The sequence below is a fragment of the Chroicocephalus ridibundus genome, chromosome 6, assembly GCF_963924245.1.
Source record: "Chroicocephalus ridibundus chromosome 6, bChrRid1.1, whole genome shotgun sequence".
Taxonomy (NCBI): domain Eukaryota; kingdom Metazoa; phylum Chordata; class Aves; order Charadriiformes; family Laridae; genus Chroicocephalus; species Chroicocephalus ridibundus.
This window is the reverse complement of record NC_086289.1, coordinates 18000075-18024374: the sequence shown is the minus strand read 5'-3', so window position 1 is coordinate 18024374 and position 24300 is coordinate 18000075. Positions and strand designations below refer to the sequence as shown.

The 24300-nt window shown below is 39.4% G+C and overlaps 2 protein-coding genes across 12 annotated transcripts in view; one reads left to right on the top strand and one right to left on the bottom strand.

Moving 5' to 3' along the window:
• MARCHF5 (membrane associated ring-CH-type finger 5) overlaps nt 1-12950 on the bottom strand; it is a 32388-nt gene extending 19438 nt beyond the window's left edge. The window contains exon 1 of one of the 2 annotated variants that reach the window (XM_063339724.1): nt 12541-12950. In XM_063339724.1, coding sequence (XP_063195794.1) covers nt 12541-12584 — 44 coding nt within the window. In that variant the 5' untranslated portion in view covers nt 12585-12950. The remainder of the gene's footprint in view (nt 1-12540) is intronic. The other variant, XM_063339723.1, reaches the window with a different exon arrangement.
• Nucleotides 12933-24300, top strand: part of CPEB3 (cytoplasmic polyadenylation element binding protein 3) — a 95607-nt gene continuing 84239 nt past the window's right edge. For 6 of the 10 annotated variants that reach the window (XM_063339721.1, XM_063339715.1, XM_063339714.1 and 3 more), the window contains exons 1-3: nt 13079-13612; nt 18603-18813; nt 21354-22258. In XM_063339721.1, coding sequence (XP_063195791.1) covers nt 18636-18813; nt 21354-22258 — 1083 coding nt within the window. In that variant the 5' untranslated portion in view covers nt 13079-13612; nt 18603-18635. Of the gene's footprint in view, nt 12995-13078; nt 13613-18602; nt 18814-20940; nt 21127-21353; nt 22259-24300 lie in introns of those variants that run through there. The other 4 variants (XM_063339719.1, XM_063339717.1, XM_063339716.1 and 1 more) reach the window with 4 other exon arrangements.

The following is a 24300-nucleotide window of genomic DNA, read 5'->3' as shown; positions in this document are numbered from 1 at the left end:
AAATTAAACCTTTGACTGCCAGCCACCACCTATTGTGCTTGAATCGTGCCTTACAAGGCTTTTATGGCATTTGCTTCTACCCAACTTTGAATAAGAAAACCCGAGAGATTTAGCAATCTCATTGGGTTTCAGTTTCTAGTTTGTCAAAGACCATCTAGACTATTGGTAAAAAAAACTACCTTTTATTCTGGATAAATTAAACTTTTGCAACCACTTATTCAGGCATATCCCTTCTGCAAAGGCCAAAATTCAGTCCTCTTAAAGGCTTTGTTTAATATTACCATACTCCCACTTTTTCAAAAGGAAAATTTCATAAGTCACCAAGGCTCAGTGGCCGTGCTGCAAGCCCCTAAAATGCAAAGAACTTTGCTGTTACAAACATCTGGTTTATTTCTTAAGGGAGGGAAAGAGGGAAAACAGGGCCCTCCTAAAAATCTACAAAGGACAAATCAGTTAAAACTATTACTCATACAATAAGCATACAACTCTAACAATTTAAGCTACTGAATGCCTGCTAGGAGGGACTAACACTGATTCTTAGTTTCATGTTTAGGAAGAAAAATAGAAGTGACCAAAACCAAGTGGGGAAAAAAAACCAAAACAAAACTGAAACGAAGAACCCCATACACACACACAAAACAATTTACTTCCAAAGCTGAAATATGCCTTGAACAACATGATTTGAAAAGAAAAGCTGAACCCTTTAGTCAAGCATATACATAGATAGCAAACACTGAAGAGCATTAACTTAAACATTTCGTGGATTTTTTTGTACTGCAGATAGTGTACTATATAGGGAAAACATTTTCTTAACCATTGTTTGACAAAGCTGCCAATAATCACAAACATAGAAAATATCACAGATATGAAGCAACTAGCAAATTATGTTTTAGAGGCTAGAGTAACTTCCTTGAATATTCCTTTAAACATCTTAATTATGTATTAATTGCCTGTAATAGTCACAAAATTGTATAGCAGTATGTCTTAAAGGTAAGGAAAATGAAAACCAGAAGAAATTCTTAAGTCTTAGCTTCTCTCAATGTCTAATTGCAGAGCAGCATAATGTGGAGGCATAACTGAAGTAGTAAGAGACTCGATGCTAGAATTTATATACTAATATTCAACCTGGCTGAAGAGAGAAAAGCTGCTAGCATGTTCAAGACACTAAGAGACCTCTAGATGGCAAGAAGACCACACACAGACTTCTCTACCAGATAACATGACCTACTAGAAAGGTAGGACACCCAACTACTGACAAGCTGAACTATGTGATTTATGTACAAATAACATTATTTAAAGGAGGACAGATTATTATTTGAGGCTAAAAAAAAAAATTGTCTTAGTTCTAGCAATACTTCCATATTTAGCAAAGGAAGACAGCTTCAGACCTCAAAGTAGTCTTAAAAGCCATTCTTGCTGTAATTCATCTGCAATCTACTGTATTAAATTCTTAGAGCAGTCCTCACTCCCTAGGGATATTACACATTTCACCATGTACTAAACTTTGGGTTTTCACTGTCTCTGTGGTTTCCAATACATTGGAATTACTTGCCAGGCAATGAAAGTACAAGAAGTTACTTCATGTGTGTCTAACTTCAATCATTTGAAGCCTCCTGGAAAAAAGTATCTTCAACTGTCCCCTTGATGAGAGTCATCACAACCTGAATTCTACTGTTTTCAAGAAGAAAAAAGAGCACTTCCATCATTATTTTCAGTAGCTCAGTCAATACCCTCTCCAGTTAGTGACACTTAAATTAAACCAATGCACACAAAATGTTGATGGAAAAAAAAAATCCCAAACCAAACATTTAATGGAGAACAGCGCACAAAAAGTGACTCACTTGGCTCTCCAGCTTATTAATACTAAATGACCACAGTTAAATACAGGATAGGGGAAGATCTGTGTGAAAGACATCAATGCAGGCAGCAGAAATTTGATCTGAAGCTCCATAACACAGGAGGTTGTTTCTTAGTAAAAAGAGACTCAGAGTATGCTACGAGGCTCTGAAGTACTGCCATAGCTTAACTACATATACAAAAGACTCCCAGAAAACAACTTCCTAACATCATGGAAGAATTTTAAAATATTAGCATTGAGGCTAACCTTAACATCAAACCAATTCTGCTTACAGTATGCTGCTTGCTTGAAAATCCTGCCTATGGACCAAGGTTAAGAATCACTGCACAACTGCTTCATTGCTTTGTCAGAATTCTGTAATTAGGTGTGCCATTCAATGAGCAAAACTATATCCATTTTTTCCTCTATTAGCCAAGATATAAGTTAAAGCAAGTGTTTGGTCAACTCAAAGGAATTTAACTTTAACCTTTATCCCTTCAAGTTCTGAGACAAGGGATAACAACCATTACTCCTTCATATCTCCTGAAGGATTTACTTTTCCATAACAGAAGGTTAACATTTACTTATTAGCTTCCTTAATCAAGCACTAACCATATCTGTGTTTTCAGAGATTGGTATCAAGATGGTTTTCATCTGCTGTTTTACACTGGAATGTTTAATACAATTCCCAGTCTCAAAAAAAAGATAAAAAAAATACGTAGTTCCTATTCAACTAGCATTACAATGTTACTTTGCGCTGGGGGAAAGGAGAAGAGAGTTGCATGAGAAAAATACCAATATTGGTATTTTGGTATGTGTACATAGTAGATGACAGATGTTACAGATCAGGAGTGACACACATACAGAATACATATAGACGACCTTTGACATGTCTAAAACTGGAACCATCTTGACATTAAGATGTTGCTGCGACAAGCAAAAGATAAAAGACAAGAAATGTAAAGTTGTGTTCCATTCACAGAACCTGCATTATGTGAGCTTAATCTCTTGCAGCAACTTTACAGTATCACACAGGTAATGTAAAAATACAAATTAATCTTTAGGCACAATATCTTTAGTTACAAAAGTAAACGCATCGGCATACACTTAATCTGTTAGTAACCAAATTTATGGCCACTCACTTTCCATTCCATTCTTAGGCAAAGTAACTGTGAAATAAAAGTTCCATTTTTGTACATGTGCCTACAGAGTTTCATGGTTAAACAGACCACACAGGGTAACCAATTTTTCCTGTTATGTCTTCCAGAGAAAAAAGAAAAATAGGAAGTGTAGTCCTAAAGCTGTGAAAATTGGTAAGAAGACTCCAAAGCAAGCAAATTGCTTTGAAGTCAAGAACTTATATCAGACACTATTACTAACGTTATTCTCAGATTTAACTTCTAATTTTTTTAGAGAATTTATAGTAGAGCAAACAAAAAAGCTCTACTGAAATCAGTCATCATATCGTCCTAATTTACGTAATAAAAACTGAACAATTTGAGACTTAAAAATTACAAAAGAGCTTTAAACACCAAGAAGAGATATTCTTGGGACATTAAAGAACAACAAAGACAGCCACTCAAATGTGGCAGACATTGACAATTTGGAAGTGTCTTTACTCTGAATAAATGCAAACAAAACTCCAAGGTGTCTGAAGTACTTCATACCATGAAGTAACTCTCCTTATCCCTCTGTAGAACTGACTGCATGACTCACCAGCAGAACAGTCACAAGCACTCAGCACATGGCCTTCTGTAATTATATCCTTCACAGAAGGCTAAATTATGTTGGCACATTTTAGTCCAATATAAAATATCCACTTCTAAACAAAAGTATTCAGATTTTAAGAGGAGGCATTTATAACAGGAGAACAAATGATCAGAAAGCTATGTAAAGACAACATTACAGCTTTAAAATAGAGGGTCTATTATTTTTTTCTAAAAAGATTCTGAAGAAATTATTACTATATTAAAATTACTTAAAAAAATAAATAACTGAATGCCAGCCCCTCTTGTACATAACGGCTCTATTATTCACTACCTTCACACCTTGTTAACACTTTCTTTTAATATGTACACCTTGAAGAAGGGAAGTACGACCACAGGGAGAAACAAGCACAGATACGTAATCTGAGAACACTAAGTAGCTCTTAATGCTCATCAGCAATCAATAACCTAATAGAAATGTCAACTACACTTTTCCAAAAATTTTGTTGTTTCCAAACATAAGCATATACCAAGATATGCCACGATTCCATGGTTGGCCCTTAAATCAATTGATATTTACTTATTATAGGGAAACTGTTACATAGCAGGCCAGTTTAATTTTCATTTTTATCTGAATCAGTTAAGATAATTAAGATTTTAAAGTTATAAACAAATGAACAGCTAGTCCTAGATTTAATACAACTTCAGTACAAACTTTTTTTTTAAACTAGCATTTTAAATTGGCAATTTTGATAGGAATTTTTCTTATCTTATATTAGTGTTAGGCAGGAGGTGTATAATCCTTTTCCCAGAATCACCAGCACAAAAAATCCTGAGTCTAAGCACTTTCATTGAATGATAGAAAGCTATCAACTAAAAGCACCCATATTAGCATTAAAATAACAAGAGAGGAAAAAAAATGTTAGAGGAAAGGAAAAAACAAATTTCCAGTCCAACTAGATGTCATTTTAGCTTCTAGGTACGGATTTCAGAGCAGATGCTAAAAAAGGCTAAGTGCAGATTTGCCAGAAGGTATCAGTGGACTGTACCTCTTGTGTTGGTACCTCCAGCACAGTATGCTCATGTCATGCAGTGCAAATAGAGCCCTAATACTGTGTGGTCTTCGTATTTAAATTGGGGTTGCATCTAGACCTGGTATCATAGAATATTTGGGTTGGAAGGGACAACAGCAGGTCACTAGTCAGACCTCCTGCCCAAGGCAGAAGCAACACTGTATTCAGACCAGATTGTCAGCACTTTCTCCAGCTGGGTCTTGAAAAGCCCCATGGGCAGAGATCCGCAGCTGCCCTAGACAACCTGTTCCAAAGCTCAACTGCATTGCTGCCCATCCCCACACACTGAAACCTTCTCTGTTAAAATTTACAGTCATTGTTTCTCATCATCCTGCCAAGAACCTCCAAAAAGGGGTAGACTGCTTCTTGAGAACCTCCTCAGTAGGTATTAGAAGGTCATTAGGTCTCCCCAGCCTTTTCTTCTTCAGGCTAAGCAGGCCCAGTCCCCTCTAGCTTTTTCTAGTAAGTCATGTGCTCCAGTCCCTTGACCATCTTGTGTAACCTTAATAACAGTTTCATTTAGAAACATTAACCAGAAGCAGTTTGCTTAAGAGAACTTAACCACTTCAGATCGTGTCTTTTCACTCTTCTGCACTGAAGATGGATTTGCTAGTGGCGGTAAACTACAACTGCCAGTAAAAAATGAGCAAGTCATGCACTCTTTTGATAAAGGCAGGTATTACATCCTATAACAAGCTAGTACCCAGCTCATTCTGTTGCTGAGAGGAGAAAAACAAGATGCATCAAAAAGCTCTTCTCACTTTCACTCAAGGAACTTCAGTATAGTAAGACCATAAGCAGGTTAAGATGACAGAAGCACCACACAAACAAGTAAGTCCTCAACAGCCAGCGTATTCATTACCACTGTAAGTATTACTTTAAAACATGTTCCAAAACTAATACCTGAACCCTTTAAGTGATCTTACTCTGTAAATTATTATACATATTATGATATTTATTAAGTCTTCAGCGAGCACTGTAAGACACAGCCAAAGGAAACAACCACAGTTACACACTATTATATAGGTCTGAGCACTTTTATGTGGAAGATATCAATAAACAGATTTTTGGATAGCTTTTTTAGATGAAGCAGTTACGATGTATGAAAATACTATTTGAATACCTTGATAATACATGGAATACTGAGACATTTAGTATCAAAAATGATAAATAGTCTCCCAGGAGTTTCCCCACGCTTAAATAGGTGGAGTAATTGCCTTCTGTCTGCAGCTAGAAGTTAACAGTTAAGCAGCAACTAAAACATATATGTTTGTTCCTAAGCATATCTAAGCAGACATCAAAGATGGAAATATAATGGACATAAGATGACAGTCAAAAGGTTAACATAGTTTATAAATAACATGCTGACACTGTTATACTACAGATGGGCAAAAGGCATTCTACAGGTCTGCAATAAGTTTTCACTAATCCTCTTCGTGATAAGACACATGAAGAACTCAATCTATGCAGAACCTTCAGTATAAATAGAACTGGAATAGCAAGGGATGTACCCAGGATGAAGCAACAATGAAAAAGCCAAGCTATTATGAAGTTATTACTGTTTCAAACTTTCATTCTTCAAACTGACTCTAAGATAAACATAATTTTGCCTTTTCCTTCCTGTATCAACATCAGCTTCCAATCAGTTGGGGTAAAGATAATGAAGAAGACCTTGTTTCCTTTCTGGTAAGGGATTACCACAGCACAGCCCATTTTTGTTCTTATACTCTCTTCTTTCCAAGCACACACAACCCACTCTAAAGGAACAACAGAAAGCTGGTACTTTAGTTGCTGACAGACTTCAACCAGAAGCCAGGGAAAGTCCTCTTCCAAAAAAATTAGGTTAACTGAATTGCACAGAAAGAAAACAATTCCTTCAGGTAGGGCAATGAAGAGAGGCGTGCTTAATCAGCACAAGTAGACCAAAAGACTGAATAACTGTAAAGATGGTAGTCTGTGAAAAGTAGAAATACTACATAAATCCTGTAAAGTGTTTTATGTTGTTTATTACTCTGCATATCTTATCTGGTTGAACTTCACTCCTATAAAGATTTACTCATGTGTCAACTTCAGTCAGTGAGATTATTCACAGTGCAAAACATCCAGGATAAATTTAAAGAGTTCAGAATAAAGGTCTTGAATCAAGGACCATATTGCACTAACTACATTGCTTAGGTTGTAGTGTTAAGGTCTTAATCCAAACCTATGCATTTGGTTACTAAAGTATCAACAGTTAATTGTTCAAATAAACCTAAATCAATGCCTGCACTTCCAAAGAGGGAAGGAAAAGATTCATACCAACACAAACACCACCACACATGCTAACTGGAATGAAAGAAGCAACCGGAAATTATATACAAAAACATTGCATATGGTTTTTTTCTTAAAAAAAATAAAAGATAATTACCATGGAATCAGATGACAGTTCAGAAAACTGAAATAGAAAATCCATGAATTTGCTATTTTGCAACTTTTGAACCTCAACTGCTAGCATTTTTCTGACAAGTCAGTGCTCTGGCAAAGAGAAAACTTAGTTGCAAGAATATTTCTCTCTTGATAGTATTAGGAATTTCTTAAGCCAACTACAATTCTGCATTTTATCTTTTAATTGCTCTTTGAAGTCTACCTGCAATTTCAACTCTATTGTCTCACTTAAATAGTGAATGGTAAAAGCAGAGGACAAAACAGTCTTATGATGTTGATCTTGTTTCTACCAGGAGGGCTGCATATCAATCACAATTGAACCATCTACTATCCATTCAGAAAATAAAGCATGCTAATTCAAAAGTTAAACCATGCTAAAATTGCCACTATACTGATTTTTCAGCATGTACCTTCACAAGCCTTCAACCCATTATTTGTCACATTTTTACTAATATATTTGAATACTGAAAAAACAGAAGGCAAAAGTGACCATGTTCTAGCCAGCTGGCAAACGTATCAGGAGGAGGGAGCAGGAACTGTCTTTAATTTAGACAGTATAAAGAGTATCACAAATTACTGCCAGAGAACATGCTTTAAAACAAAGCCTACAAAACAAAACCCCAGCATTCTGAACTCTTAGTATAACGAACTGAAATTGCAATTCGCAGATAATGCAATTGAAGTCAAGAGACTAAAGCTTAAAAATATGAGTACATTTTAGCATTACAGCTAACATTAAGATAGATATGGGGAATGACATAGCTAGGAAAAAGCTGGTGTGGCTAATTTTTTTTTTTAGACAGCAGATTGACCAGATAATCTTCAGCAACAAATAAATCAGAGACCATCTGATGATATATTTATCATAAAAGTAGTGATATTTTTTTAAAGTTTCACCACATTGAAGATTTTTTTTTTTTAAATCATGCAAAAATTTACAGTCTAGGTTTTCTATCAACATGGGCTTGCCACTGACTTCATTATGGCAAGTACATGTTTAGTAACTATTTTTCAAATCTTGTCACTTCAGAAAGTGACTGCTCAACCAACACAGTAAAAGGACTGCATAGTAAGATAAACAGTTATTAGTTTTGTTTTCTCATATTTATTCTAACAGCAACTCTGACAAGACCCAGTCAAGTGTTCTGTAGGAAAGTTAAGTAGGACAGGATCAAAGCTAACTGATGGCCTGGCAATAACATGCAAGCTATTACAGAAAGCTATAAAATAGCAAACCAACAAGATGTAGCTATAGACATAAGTTAAAAACAAACGGAATTTACACATTAGTTTTGCTTAAAAACTTAACTATGAAAAAAAAAGGAAAGGTAAAGTCAAACTGTATTTGATAAACAAATTACACAGGAAAAATGCTAAGTATTTAAGAGCACCAAAATCTGCCAGAAAGTTCAACATATCTTTGAAGTTACTCAGAAGAATTAAAGTGTTTGAAAAATGCATTAAGATGACAGAATACCTGTTCTAAGTACCTGTCTAAGATGACAAAATACCCGTAGCTACACAGGGCAGCTACAATAAACAATTAGAAGTGTTCAATTGGAAGAACTATTGTCAAACAGTGCTGAGAGACAGAAAATTTATAGGGCCTGATTGAAGAGAAAACATGATAAAAAGCCCATAAAAGATTGATTGGTTTTTGTGTATTTTCAAAAATATATTTGAAAACACAAGGAGGACTGACTCTGTTCATGATCTTGGCATACTAGGCACAATAATTTCACTGTAAAGGTTCAACATCCTAATACCATTCAGAATATAATATTTCTAAGTATTTCCTTAAAAAATGCTTTTACATTAAAAATATGTATAGCATATCAAATGGCCTCTGCCTGTTAAAATCTGATAAATGCATTAGCATTGACTTTCAAGTAAAGTTTGCCCTGTACACAGGAGAGTAATAGCTATAATTTCTAAGGCATTTTCATCTAATCTAGCAATTTTATTTAAATAAATCTTGAAAAGTGTTTTTACATTGACTAAAAGCATATAAAAAAAACATTGCCACATAATTTCAATTTTTTTAATGGTAATTCCTATCATTCTGTAATTTATGCATTAAACCGACATGAATAAAGGGACTGAAAACAATAAGACCTCACCATTTATACAGACCACTAACCACTGCCTTTGAGTGCACACATTAGTCAGGAATATGGCCCTTTACTATAGATTGCAAAGAATTCTGCATGCAGAGAATGATGGTATTTTAAGACTATTATCTAGGCCTGTTATTTAAACATGAGCTAGAAGGAAAAAAAAATGACAAGAGGGATGGAAATTCCAATTTTGAGGCCAGGAAGGGTCATGATAATCATCTGAATTAGTTTCCTAAATGCTGCAGATGACAGAACTCTAGAACGTAGTGTCACTTCATGGTCATGTCTACTTCTCATGCTTCTTTTATCTATGCTCTAGCCAGTCATTCAGGCAAGTATAAAATCCTTAGCTAGAAATTTCAAGTAATAAACTCCTCACACCTTAACAGCTATTTATCCTCTTTGTTACAAACATGTGGTTTGCTTCCAGACTGAAATTATGCGGGGAAAATAAAGAAGGATGGAGCACAAAATACATAAAAGAAAGATTAATCCCAGGCAACAATATTGAGATGTTCTCAAGATGCTCCTTACACTGGAGAAATCTAAATTGCTTTATTAAGGAAAAAACCCCACAAAACTGTAAGTAATACAGATGTACAGTCTAAGAGTCAAGAGAAGGAGCCGACCATTTGCTCTCACAAATGCATAATTAAAGAACTTGCTATAAGAGCTCTGACCCTTGTATACAAAGCAGCGCATACATTCAGATCTGCAGCAATACCTTACTCCTGATACAACAGCACATCACGACTCTCTGTGTGACCACCTAGGTACTGGACACAAAAGAAAACCCTATTTATTCCCTCCTAATGGCTTAACTATTAGAATCAATTTAACTGAAAAGCTATTTTCTGCAACCTTCACTAAGAGACCCGAATCTGATTTTAAAGTATGTGCTATGTGTTAAGTTGTAATGCATTGACAGTTACTTTTAAGCTTCTGCATATGTACTTTTTCCTTTTACCCAGGAAAACAACTGTCACTAGCAATAAAGATAACAGGATAGTAGAGGCATTTCAACCCCTCAGAATCCCTACAGATGATTCATCTACAGGTTACATCCCCTAATGTGTTATCTTGATCATCGCTACATATAACATGAAAACAGTTATGTATGACCTTCAGAAATAAGAGATGAATGAAAATTGGTTTCTTCCAGGGTAACTCTGCTCCATAAACCAAATATGTAACCAAAAAATTATTTGCACTGACGGCATTTTGATGTCTTGGTTACTCCAAAATCCTTCTATTGGTATTGTATTACACTGTAAATTAAGTTCAAACCCTAAATATTTTGGCTCCTTCTTACCCCTCCATTCACCACTTCTCACACTACCGTTTCTAAAGTTTCCTATACTGAGCCAAATAAATTCTTGTATGAAAGCCACAGCCTTTCTTCATACCTCCTTTATTGCTACCTAGGTATGTAAAATTTTTCTTCACTGTCCTTATTAAGGAAGCCAGGGACACTTCCAATTGTTTTAAATGATATCAACTCTGTTACTTCAAGTTTACTGAAAAAAGTCTTTGAAAGAGGCCAGAAACAGAAATTACAGTTTCACAGAGTTGAAAGGATAAAATATTAAATGTATAACATCACATATCCATTATATCTAACAATTGAAGAACAGTAAACTGAGTTGGCCAATAGTTAACTAAGTTCCCTTTTTTTAATTAACTGTTTAATTTAACAGTTGTTCACAACACAGACTAGAAACACCACCTTACAGCCACTTCCCAAAAGGGTGAACTAGGACTTCATGGTATGATATAACAGCCATAGACAGTAGGGAATCCAATAAGAATATCACGGTTTCCTAGGACTCAAAACCATAAAATATTATACATTATTCCACTACAAATTTCAGGATGAAGATGAGATTTTTTTAGTTTCAGAGGAGTTGATTCTGCAACACACTTCCTGATCTTTTCCTTTTTTTTCCCCCTCCTGCACAATAGTTCTATCATCATCCTCCCAATTCTTTTTGTCTTCCTTAACTGTTACCTTTTATTGCCTACGTTCACAGGAAGTGTATCAAACTGAATGCTTTCCTGATAGTATTTCTAGAAATCTACCTCCTTCCTGTTACTTCTTGGAAACGCACCTATGGTTCCTGACTGCCAGCCTCCTTGACAAGCATTGTTCTAAATCATAACCTAAATCGTCCCATTGTCATCTCTCACTTCTTCAGTTTTTTTAAAACAGAGACAACTTTCTCTCTATTCCTCCCCAACTCACTTTTATCCTCTTTTTACATCATACTCAAGCTTATCCTCGCTGTCCAAGCTGCACAAGTTCTGCCCCTGCCTCACATCATTTATATCTCCATCACTTGCCTGATGACAGCCCGTATTTCGCTAAATCCTCTTTCCTTAGAGGTGACCTGGAAAGGAGAAAAACACCAGGTGTGTTGGTTTTTTGGGGTTTTTTTTGGGGGGGGCGGGTGTTGGGGTTTTTTTTGCTGCCTTACAATGAAAGCTCGACAGGTTCATCAATAGAAGCCTGATTCCTTTTGGGTCCCCACCTTCTGAGACAGCAGGCTATCACAACTCCTGCAATAACAGGCTATCAATATGCTTTTGTTGTTTATAGGCGTGGGTCTTAAGGGCTTCCTGGATGACTCAAAATTACACATAAGGAATCTTAAGCCCTCAGTACAACGGGGTGAAAGTGCTACATATTCAAATAAAAGAATAAAGAGAAAATAAGTGTAATGAAAATAATTTAAGAGTTAGTAAGCGTCTTTCCTTCTGCACATTTAGGTAAAAGTACTTTAAAAGTTGTACTTTTTAACAACACTCCAAAAAGCAATTGTAGACTTTCTTCAAAGACCGTAAAACCAGCAACAAAACGCACAAGAGCGGTTAAGCTTTAGTCGTCTTTTGGTGCCTTATTTTACGTGCACGTCTATGCTTTTCCATTCCAGCTTCTCCCAGACCCCCAGAAGGCGGACAGCCTCCTGCAGACCTCCACCGCTCTCCCCAAACCCCGTGTCCGGCCGGACACACCTCCTCCTGCCCAATGCCGCCGGAGCCATCCTTCTACAACCCGCACACCGCCGCACCGACCGCGCTGCTGCCCGATGAGTTACCGCTGCGCTTCCACGACTTCTCCCGCACCAACAAAGTTTTCCAGAAGCCAAAAACTGAAACCGGACCCGCGACACCGGCCCAGGCCCTGTCCCACCGCGCCTCAGCCCCCCCACCCCCCGCCAGACACGGCTGCGGGGGCTCCGCACGGCAGCGGCACCCCACAGCCCGCTCCGCGGCCCGAAACAGGCCGGAGGCAGCCAGGAGCCACCCCCACGAGCGGCCCGGGAGACGCGGGGGGCTCACACGCCTACCCAGCACTGTGCCCCAGCACCGGGCCGTCCCCATACCTGTCCATGGTCTGCGGCAGGGCCAAGCCCGTCTGCTCGGACATGGCTCCCGGGAAGAGGGGCGGGCCTAGCCGAAGGCCCTCAGCCTGACAAAGGCAGCCCCGGCACCGACAAAGCCGCGCGTCACGCGTGCGGCGGTGGAAGCAGGGAAGCGAGGGGAAAGGCAGCGAAACCGCCCTCCCGCAGGGCGGCCCCTCCTTCGGCGGGCGGGGACGCGGCAGAGGGCCGGTCGCTGAGGCAGGACGGAGCCGTGGGCAGAAGCTGCGCAGCCTGGGCCGCCGGGCTATAGGGGCGAGAGTCGGCCGCGACGCCTTTGTGAGGTCACTGCTGAGCACGGCCGCAGCGTCCGTCACCGCCCCCCCACTCGCGGCAGCGCGCCTGCGCCGGGGCAGGGGCCGTGGCCCTGCGGCTCGCCGGGAAGTGTAGTCCCACCGCCGCCGCCGGGAGTTTAAAGGTCCGGCGGGGCACCCCCCCCCCGCCCTCTCCCCTCCGGGCTCCTTCTCACTGCCGTCGCGTAGCCGCTGCCCAGTACCGTGGGTGGGGCAGGTAGGGGAGCGCGGTGGCCTGCGGGGAGTTGCGGGGGGAAGGTCAGACGCCGGCCCAGCCCCGCGCCCTCCGCAGTGGCTGCCACCCCGCCCGCCGCCGCCCAGGTTCCCCCCTGAGGGCCTGGAGGGGTGGGGGAGCGGGAAGGGCCTTGGTAGCACCGCCCTCCTCCTCGCGCAGCGACCGTTGGCCTCCGCCAACGGTCCTCTGTTGGCTCCGCGGTGAGGGGAGCGGCGCTGCTGCTGCCGCCGCCGGCCGTCCCGCCTCACGGGCGGAGGGAGGGAAGGAGGAGCACCCTCCTGCGCACCCCCACCATTCCCTCGCCTGACGAACAGGTGCAGGCGGTTCCCGCCCCCTGCGCGGCCGACCTCCCCCGGACCTGCCCTTGGGGTGGAGGGGCCTGAGGGAGGAGGGGACCTTGCCAGGTGCCTGCCCCGGCCAGGCCGCCGGTGGCTGGTACGGCGGAAGGGAAATTAATCCGTCTCTGTGGGCCTGTTGGCAATGACAAGGACAAGCACCCGGCGCCCTTGTAAGTGGCCCTTCGCGCTCGACGGAGGCCTGGTGGCCGCTGGCTTCTGTGCGCAAGTGGGGTGAGGCGTTGGACGGCCGGTGGTAACGACAAGGCTCTCATTTCTGTTTGTAGGCGTGCTTCCTGACAGGAAAAAATCCTTCTAAAGTGCTTTTAAAACTTATTGTATGTCCTGAAGTCAATACAGACTATCGCTTTCTGTGAAACTGGTAATTTAGAAGCTGAAGAGCCTTTTTTGAACAAAGAGGTGGATAGCAGCCGGAGAGAAGTTGCCTTCCCATTTATCTATGGGTGTCTGTCTCCCACTCCTATGCCTTAGTCCAAGTCTATTTGCGTGAGTGTAAAGGTTCTGCATAATGTCATGTTCCCCAAGCAAAGGGCAAGATCCTAGTTTCCAGAGGCAGTTGTGACATTCCAGATTCTTGTGAAGGTTGGTTAGTAAAGATCAACTTTGAATTAGCCTTTTCAGGTTATATATGAGTATATATGTAGGTATTTTTTTAATAAATAGCTCTTGTAATAAGTTTTATTACATGTAACTAATCTGTGATACTTTGTGTAAATTACAACTTTGTTATACTGCAGTTGCTGTACAATGTAGTAATTTATGGGCTAACCCCACCACTGTACAGCTGCCTCAACCTACGTCTGGTTTTGGTTGAGCCAAGTAGCATTTGCATGGTGGATATACATGAGTATAGAGATCTGGTAGAATAGGAAGGACACTTTAATTGATATACTGGATTCTTTGACTGTGCTGCCTTAGCTAGGGAAAAATCAGTCTGGTTTTTAGAGTCTTTGTTGAGAGAAAAGTGTTGTATACGTTTGTGTTTAACATATCCAGGCTTGGACTTCTAAGTTGTATTATATGTATAGAGTAGGGAAGGTGTTGTTTATTTTCTAATTGCTACAAATATCATAAACACGAATGCTAAAGTAGTTACAGTGATGTAAATGTTCTTTACAGGAAGTATGTATAGAAGCAAGTAGGAAGAAGGCATCATGCTGACATCCTGTCCCAGAAAATTTATTTTGTGCTTATTCTTGGGACAGTAAAATTCGGTTTTGCTTGCACTGCTGAGAAGTCTTGGATGTGCAGTGGCCTGAGTAAACCATATGGGCATGACTTCCTGGAAGAGAACCTAATGCACACTGTCCCAATTACAGCTGTTCATGAAACATAAGAGCAATATTAGATATCAGAGTTTCTCGTTCCTAATCTTGGTCTGGAGTAAGTGCACTGCCTATTGGACAGAACACTGATTGCTAGATGAGCCAAATGCTTAGGTTTTATATATTTATTCTCAAATGGGAAGCTGGTTTTATTCCTACAATTGTGTAATTTGTGCAACTTCTGTATTTTTGCTTTGGAGTGGGAAGGATATAGTAGCTGCCTGTCATTTAGGATAAAGCTATGAGGTCATGATGAGTAATAATGGCTGTGAACAATACTTACCTGAAGAAATGTAACCAGAACCCAGGATCACTTGGCTACCATTTGAGGCTGAAGAACATTCTGTGACAAAGGTGGCTGCTTTACTCTACCACTGGCACAGGGAGGGATGACAAGACCGGACAAAACTTGAGTGTCAGGTCAAATAGTGAACACTTGGTAGGTTTGAACCTTCCGCTCCCCACCCCCGCCATGAAATATAAAAACATAGGATACATAAAAACATGGTAGGACAGGGGTAATGGTTTTAAGCTGAAAGAGGGTAGATTTAGAATGGACATAAGGAAGAAATATTTTACGATGAGGGTGGTGAAACAGTGGCACGGCTTGCCCAGAGAGGTGGTAGATGCCCCGTCTCTGGAAACATTCAAGATGAGGTTGGACGGGGCTCTGAGCAACCTGATCTAGTTGAAGATGTCCCTCCTCATTGCAGGGGTTTGGGCTAGATGACCTTTAAAGCTCCCTTCCAACCCAAACTGTTCTACGGTTGTATAATGGCAGACCTCTTAACATCCTACAAATAGCTTAAAGATCCTGAAATTTAAAAACTCATATGTGCCTTTTTATTGTTCAGGAATTTGTTGGACAGCTTGGGGTATGTGTTCTCCATTTGTCTGCTCTTTTCAGAATCAAAGTGTGATCCTAAAATACATATGTAACCAACTGTTTCTAAATTTGAGAAAAAAACCTCCTTATTCCCTGACAGAGCAAGAGTTGTCATTCCATCCTCATCTCTTCCCCTGAACAAGACTGGATATGCAGCTGCTCTATTCAAATGCTTGCTTTATTTTCCCCAACAATCTCCTCCTTCAATTCACTATCCCTCATCGCCTTTTTCTCTTAATTTTCTTTCCACTTTTTATTCTTTATGCTTCCTTCTCTGCATTGGCAATTTTCACTGTAAATCTCAGGTTGCCTCTTGCAGTTTTTTCATTTTTTAAACTATTCCTTACCGTATCATCCCCTAATAGATTTGTCTTTGTTCCTTTCTTCTGTCTCCATGATGTTCATTGCACTGTTTCACTCTGTCCCCTCTTATGTTCACCTGGTAGTAGCTGCATTTGAGCCCAGAGAGAACTCTCCTGAGAACAGACTTCCTTTCACCACTGTAAAGTGAGGGAAAATGATTGCTACTAATTGATATTCGACTGAGTTCAGCCTCACTGATACTAACTGGAGATGGCAGCCATTTTGAATTAAGTAAAACTGCACGTTTCCAGGCAAGTACAGAACTTAATGAAAATCACCAAAACCAATGTAAGCTGTTTAGGGCTTAAAATTGAGCCCTAAATTTGGCTCTCAGATTTATGTCAAAAAATCAACTTTTAAAATTCTAAATTGTTTGATAACAAATTTATACAGATTTAAGCTTAATAAAGAAGTTGACAAGCCATTACTGTAAGAATAATATGGAGGTATATTAAATATTTATCTGACTGTTTCAGCAAAGCCTCAAAAAGAGGCCAAATAATGAAGAAGCAGTACCTTAATACAGTTCTTTTGATCTGACAACATTAAGACTGTTGGAATTATTCACTGTTTTCAACAAAGCTCAGTAACCTGGCAAGATGAAAGTATTCTATTTTGGCAAAACTGCATTTTAACTGCTATGGTAGTAATATGTAAAATCAAATTACAAGATCAATTAGGCATTTTTTGTCTACTTGGTTCCATCTTTAAAAAGACAGGTAGTCCTGAATTAAGCTAAAATGAAACAAATCTACACTGAGAAAAATGTTTCTACAATACAACTCATTTTTTCAGTAACATAAATCTTCATTTTAACCTTTAAGCTAGTTGGAATATTCACTTTCTGGAAAAAAGACTAGCATGGTTTATTAGTCATAGTAGGCTTACATTGCTTCATAATGAATTTCATAAAATAAAAATACACTCAATACAATGTTAATTGAGTTAGCAAGGCTTATTTGGGCCCTTCTTACATTTGTTTCTTTGGAACTGGCCCAGGATAAGTAATTTGGATACCAGATTGAATTAAACTCTTGTGTTCTGATACAGCTGTTGTTACTATCCTTTAAGTTCCAGTTACAGAAGAGTTGGCTGGTAGAAACAAAAAATGTTTTTCTTCTAATGGCTAGTTGATCAAAAACTGTCTTTACATCCAGATTTTCTTTGGTTCTGGAGTGCTTCTCCATTTGTAAATATCATAATGACCACTCTCCTTATCTTGATAATTGATCTGCAAAGTGAAGCTGTCTCCTGGGAAGAACTGACAGCAAGGGTGTGGTCCCTACCACATGAATCCTCAAATCATCTGAAAAGCAATAACCCAGAAGTAAACAGGGACATAAAGGAGGGGTATAGAATGCCTAGAGCCAGGCTTGTGCTCACTGGGGTATTTCAACAAATGAGGCATTTTCATCTGCTGTAAGAAAGTAGTTTTCCTGCCCTTAATGATTCAGAGTAGCACAAACAGGTTAGAGCAAGTGTTGAGAAACTCTTAATTACAGCATTGATTTAAGGCAGGCAGATCATGCAGTCCAACAAAAACAGACTGTAGAAAGCAGAGACACAAGTATTTTAGCAACTCACTTTCAACTGCCCTAATTTATCTTTTTCAGCTTTAGTCATCTCTCTTTCACCCATAAAGTTATGCATATTTCATCCTTTGAAAAATCAGCCTGCAATTTTATTAAACACTGACATTTTCGCACTTATGATTTCAGCTATGTAATTTCTATACAAGCATTAGTATTTGGTCCTAAATAATTAGTATTATGAATAATTACCCAGAACAATTCATGGACCAGTATAAGACAGAACACAAGTGCCGCTAAACAAAATTCTGAAAACTTTACCCGACCTACATCAATTGTCAAAATAGTAGTATCTTATGAGAGGAACTCCTGTCAGGCTGTGTATTGATATGGAGATATGTGGACAGTGGGTAGTGGAAGGGAGGTAGTTGAAATATGGAACCACATCACACAGGGTAGATTGAATGTTAAATAGTAAAATTTGCACCTTCCCTTTTTTCTGAGTAGCTTATTTTTTTGGTAAAATTTTCAGTGTAGTAACAATAACTCAGTAATGAAAAGGTAGTAACTTGGAAATTGGAACCTATTCAAATAGTACAACTTTTTGCCTACATGCTGATTTTGATTTGTTTTAAATTTTCATGCTCAACCTATTTGTGTTTGAGTTTCAGAATGTTTTTAGAAATTATGACAGGTGATTATTTAATATTTTCTTCGTCTAAGTAACATGATACAGTCTTCTTTGTATCAGCTTTATATTTTATAGCCTGTATGAGATTATTTTTATACTAGAAGTTTGGAGTTTGGAAGGAAGTTTGGAAATACTAGAACTATTTATTTGTCTAGTGATTGTTCTGAATAGGCAGCTATTTGATCTGGGTTTATAAATTAAACTGTTAAAAGCTCTTACTTAATTATTCACTTTCAGCTCAATCGGACAGATATTTATTTTCTCAGAGCTGGTGATTCAGATTGCAGCAATTTTACCTGGAAAGAGGGACTGTACACGTATTTGGGTTTTTTTTTTTTTTTCCTTTAGAGCCCTGTTCCTTTCAGGGTAGGCAGCAGTGAAATGCCATCTATAGATAAGACTTCAAACCCCATGATTCCTTGGGAGAGCATGCGCGGAAAGCTTCCAGTTGTCAAAGTGCTCTTGCCAGAGTGGTCGACTATTGGTCATATACCAAACCTGAAAGAAGAAAATAAATATACTGTCATTTTGTTGATCTTTAAGTACAGAAAATCCAAAGGTAACTGTTCCTTAAAAATTTCTGTGTTGACTGCGTGGGTTACTGCATGCAAACGGAGCTGGTATTGCTATGGGGTTATAGATTTCCTGTACTGGATTGTAAATTTGTACAAATACTTACACCAGCAAATAATCAAGAGGTACTGCATATTAGTCCAACATTAGACATTGGCTGGCCTGTCTTTCCAAGTCATTTATTATCCAGTGTTTTTCCATTCAGACTGGCTTCATTCACTAAAGGTAGGTCTTGACCTTGACAAGAGGGCTGAATTGTGCAGTGATTTTTACCTTTAAGAAGCAATGTGAAAATGACTGTGATTACAGTCCTTAGGATAAAGTTCAAAAACAACTATCAAAGTCAAGGTACATATTTGAAGCAACTGCTGTGCTAGCCACTATAGATAACCTGGTGACTAAGTGATTTAAATATACTTTATTGACGACAGAATTTTAACATTTCAGCTGCTGTGTTTTTCTCTCTAGATATATTTTTGTACTGATAGCTCAGAACCAGGGGAGGGATAAATATAATTTTTTTTCTTTCTCTAATGTGGAGTCATCAGTAATTTTATGTAGCCTTAGGAGTAATAGTGATTTTGATAGAAATGAAGCTAATAGAAGGCTACACAAAGCTCGGTATATTATGGCTTACTGCAGTATTGCTTTAAACTGCCTTGCAAGGTTTTCTGCACCCCCAGCAGCAGAGCTGCTTTTACAGGTGCAATAGTTTACTCATCCTTCTTAGGAACTTGCCTTAATGTTGTCTCGCTGTACAGTCTGTTCATGAACCCTTGATGTTCAGTTAACTTATTGAACAGGTAACTAATAGGGAGTATGAGCAGTAACTTAATGGATAGCAGAAACCTGTCCTTTTAACTAAAAAGTGTGTGTATGGCTCAGAAGAGATTTAAAAGAAAGAAATAAAAAAAAAGTTAAAGATATGCATGGACCATCTGAAAACGGTTGATGTCAGAAAGGAAAGGGTTGTCAGTTTCACTCTTTGCCACCTTTCTTTAACAGTTAATTGATTTGGCTTAACTTTACTTTGTTACATTAAAATAATAGTCCTAAAAAATGCAATCTTATGAATGTACATGTCATCTGATTAACTCAATAGAAATGCAATCCGTGATGACCATTTTTGACATAGTTACTCAATTAAAGTAAGTGATTTTTGGCTCATTTAAAATACTTATGAGATTTAGAACAATCTTCTCAATTGACTAAAAGTCTGCAAAAAGTCTGTGGAGGTTCTAGTTTCATACAATTGCTGTTCATTGATGTCTGTGTATGCATTGGTACTGTTGTGTTTCAAAATAATAATCAAAGTATATGATCTGTCCTATTTCATATGAAGCACCATTTCTTGCAGATATCAGACTCAACCATTCTGCGCACATTTACTTTTTAAAGTGTAAACTTATGTATTGGTTTAGCAAATAATTTGCATCACTAGTCTTTGTCTTGTGCATGTAAAGATGGCTTTTAAAATGTGGCGTGTCTATATTTTTAGATATTTCAAATTGCCCCATTTTTATTTTTCATTGTGAAAGCATCAGAAACCTCATAGTCTAATAATACCTCCCAGATACGCTCATTTTGACCTTATTTTTTTCCAGTGAACAAATTACTGATGATGTCATATGTAGAGAAATGTAGCGAGTAGAAATACCTTGAAGCAAAGGGCTGCTTTGATGTAAAATAGCGTTTTACACGGAAAGATCATAAGGTCACTGAAGGCAAATCTTAACACCCGTGGGTGGCTTTGTACATGGAGTGTCTCCTCGTTCCCCCCGTTCCGTGTCCCCTTCTGCTCCCCACCGCCGCCGCTTCCCGGTCCCTGCGATCGCGTCTCCTGCCCGCAGCCAGCGGCCAAGCTGCGCGGCAGAAAAAGGCCAGAAAAGGGCTGGTGCAGCGAAGAACCGCTCCTGCTGCCGTGCGAGATGTCGTGTGTGCTTTCTCTCTGATACACTGCAATAATGGAAGGCTTGTTTGTTAATTAAGGAAAATCGGTACCCGGCTCCTTTAAAGGTCCTCTAGTAGAAAAGGGGGTGGAGAAGAGCGAAGACTGGTGTCTTTTTAACCTTGCTGAAGGACGCAGCAGTATTTATTGACGTATGCAAATAACCAGGGGGAGGAGGTGGAGGAGGAGGAGGGTGCTTGGAAAAACAGGAACCAGAATCAGTTTCTCATTGCAGGGTGAGAGCTCTGAGTTCCGGTGTAAGAGAAAAGAGACGTGGCGAAATTGCTGTATATCTCTGCCCTATAAGCACATCTCTCATTTAGACTGAAGGGAAACAAGGCATCAAAAAGGGTGAAGCATCTTAAAATATATTTTAAAGGCAATCTAGCTCGATCAAACGTTACATATTCCTAAATGGGGGAGGGGGAAGATTACGGGTTTGCCTTGCAACTTGCTGTAGCATAGCACTAGCAATAGGACGAGATTTTTGGCCGGCAAATGATTAAAACAGCCTGGTTTGTGGTATGAATGACAATGTTAATAATCTGTCTTTGTGGTTTTTTCCCCTACTGTTTCAGCTGCGCAAACCATGCAGGATGATTTACTGATGGACAAAAGCAAAGCCCAGCCCCAGCAGCAGCAGCGGCAGCAGCAGCAGGATCCAAACTCAGCAGAAGCCCCCTCTACACCCATCTCGTCGGAGACACCCAAACCAGAAGACAACAGTTCAGTGACTAGTATCGGCACATCGGCTCCTTCCCAAAATAGCAAGGAGAAGATGCAGATGGAGTCTCCCATTTTGCCTGGCTTGAGCTTTCACCAGCCTCAACAAGAACCTGCAGCCGGCACCTCCTTGTCTCCCTCCTTCGGCAGCACCTGGTCTACAGGGACCACAAACACGGTGGATGATAGCTTTTTCCAAGGGATTACTCCAGTCAATGGGACAATGCTTTTCCAGAATTTTCCACACCATGTCAACCCTGTATTTGGTGGCACTTTCTCGCCTCAAATTGGCCTAGCTCAGACTCAACACCACCAACATCAACAGCAGCAGCAGCAAGCTCAGCAGCAGCAGCAGCGGAGGTCACCTGTAAGCCCTAATCAGGCACCTTTCGCCCAGAGAAATGCTGCTTACAGCCATCAGCCCATCATGACCAGCAAACCGTCTTCCTCCTCTGCCTCTTCTTCCTCCTCCTCCAGCTGGAATAACCATCAAAATGCGGCTTGGAGTACACCTTCCAACCCTTGGGGTGGGCTGCAGGCTGGTAGGGACCCTCGAAGGGCAGTTGGAGTGGGGGTCGGTGTGGGAGTGGGGGTCGGTGTACCCTCCCCCCTCAATCCCATTTCACCCCTTAAAAAACCGTTCTCCAGCAATGTCATTGCCCCTCCGAAGTTCCCACGGGCTGCACCCTTAACCCCCAAATCCTGGATGGAAGACAACGCGTTCAGGACGGACAATGGCAACAATCTGTTGCCTTTTCAGGTAAATGACTACATGCACCTTCCCCATGGTGACAGCTGTCACAAAGTTGTATTTTTTGAAGGGGTGTGTTTCTTGTTACTGTTCTATCTGAGAGGCATCTCCATAACTCGTATTTGCATTGAATAGTCACCTTATATGAAAGAGTGGGGTTGATCCTAGGGAGTACATACACAAAGATTTCAAATTCTGGCTTAAGGTTTACAGTCTTATTTTTCTTGTAACTTATTCTTAAATGTGACAGGGGTTTTATTTTTTTGTTGTTGTGTTTTTGGGGTTTTTTTAGCATTCAAAAGGTAGTAGCCTTCCTTCATGAAAAACAGGTTTGGCAGACTACAGTCTGTTGGTGCTGTGCGTGTGATAATTTTTTTTCCTATTCTTCTCTACATGAGAAACAGGAGACGTTAAAATTGCTGGCTTCAGTTTTCTAATTGGCATGTTAATTTTAACCAAAGATGCTTCTTGACCTGAAATCCAGTTAATTATTTTATCACCATTGAAATAACTAATTGTCCTTATGTTGTGGTGGGATTTAACGGGGAGTCTGTTCGCATAAGGTACACATTTCAAAAGCTGTATACATCTGATATGTACACCCTGCTGTTATATTCACAGTGGACGTTTTGAATACATCTAGAAGCAGCGTGGGTGTGTATGGAAAGAGTGGCGTATCTGTCCTTTCCAGCAAGGAAATGCCTAATACAATTGACATGATTTAGAAATGGCAGGGAGGTATTGTATAAAATAAACCATTTTATGCTGTTCAAAATATTTGCAGAGAAAAGAGACAATAGGACACGACCTTCAGAGCCATATTGCAATGGAGTCTATTTACTAGCTACATAGCTCTGAAATATTTAAAGCTGCAGTGCCCTTCGCTGTTTTTTTTTAATCTATGACGACAAAGCAGATCAATTGCAGCTGAAACTGGGCCACATAGAAGATTTGCAATTTTAATGCAGAATGAAACCTGTCATGGTGTGAAATCCATTTTAAGTTGAAAAAAAGCAGAGCATACACTTGTGGCTATATCTATATAAGGTGAAGTGAATCTCAGATTTCTTCTAGGTTAGCTTTTTTAGTCTTGGATAGATCTAAATTTTCTGTTTTGAAACACAGTGAAATTATTCATGTATGCTTTCTCTTTAGGTAATTGCTTTCTCAACAAAGTATGAAGTCTCAAACATTTTTTAACTTATCAGTATGGTAAGAATAGAATCTAGATTGACACTTAGTGTTAGAAACAAAGTAAAAAAAAATATAAAAATCAAACAGTCGCCCCCCCATGACTTTAAGAGATTGTTGAAGTAAAATATATGCATTCCTGTGCACTTTCCAGTCCCATTCAAAGAGGGCACCTTATAGTCAGCTCTGAAATTTCATTTTGCTGCTTCATTCTGTTTAAAGGGAGAGTTGCTAATTTTTTATTGGCTACCCTCAATGAAGGCGGAGTGGCTTCTGGTGAACTGCTGGTCAATGTCTCTGTAGCACTGAAGTCTGGAGAAAGATTATACTTTAGACACAGTATGCCTGGTGAAACTACTATGTTGCACAAGCACAGCAACACAAAAGCTAGTGAATATAGCTCCCAGTCATTATTTAGGAGTGGGAAATGTGTTTAAATTTATAATTATTCTTTTATTTAAATTGTCTACATGTAAGAGATTACAAATTCAGGTTAATTTGAATTAATAAGGAAAACAACAGTAAATGGTCTTATTTTTGTGGTTTGGTTTGTGAGATACATTTTTAATGACTACACAACTTTATTACTGTGACTGTAAATTGTCACAATTAAAACTAGCAGGTATTTTAGTTATCACTAGGAAAAAACGTAGATAAATGTTTTAAAACACAGTTCCTTTGATTTTAGAATTAAGGTTTTGATAAGCTAAGGTATTAGCCAATATGTAAATTTGGAAAGTTTATTATTTTCCTGTGAATTTAACCTGGTATTTTCCTGTTCAGCTGAAAGCAAATACTTAGACTACTCTCAGCATCAGCTGGAATAACAGTCTGATTTCAGAGACTCAGAAAACTTGTAT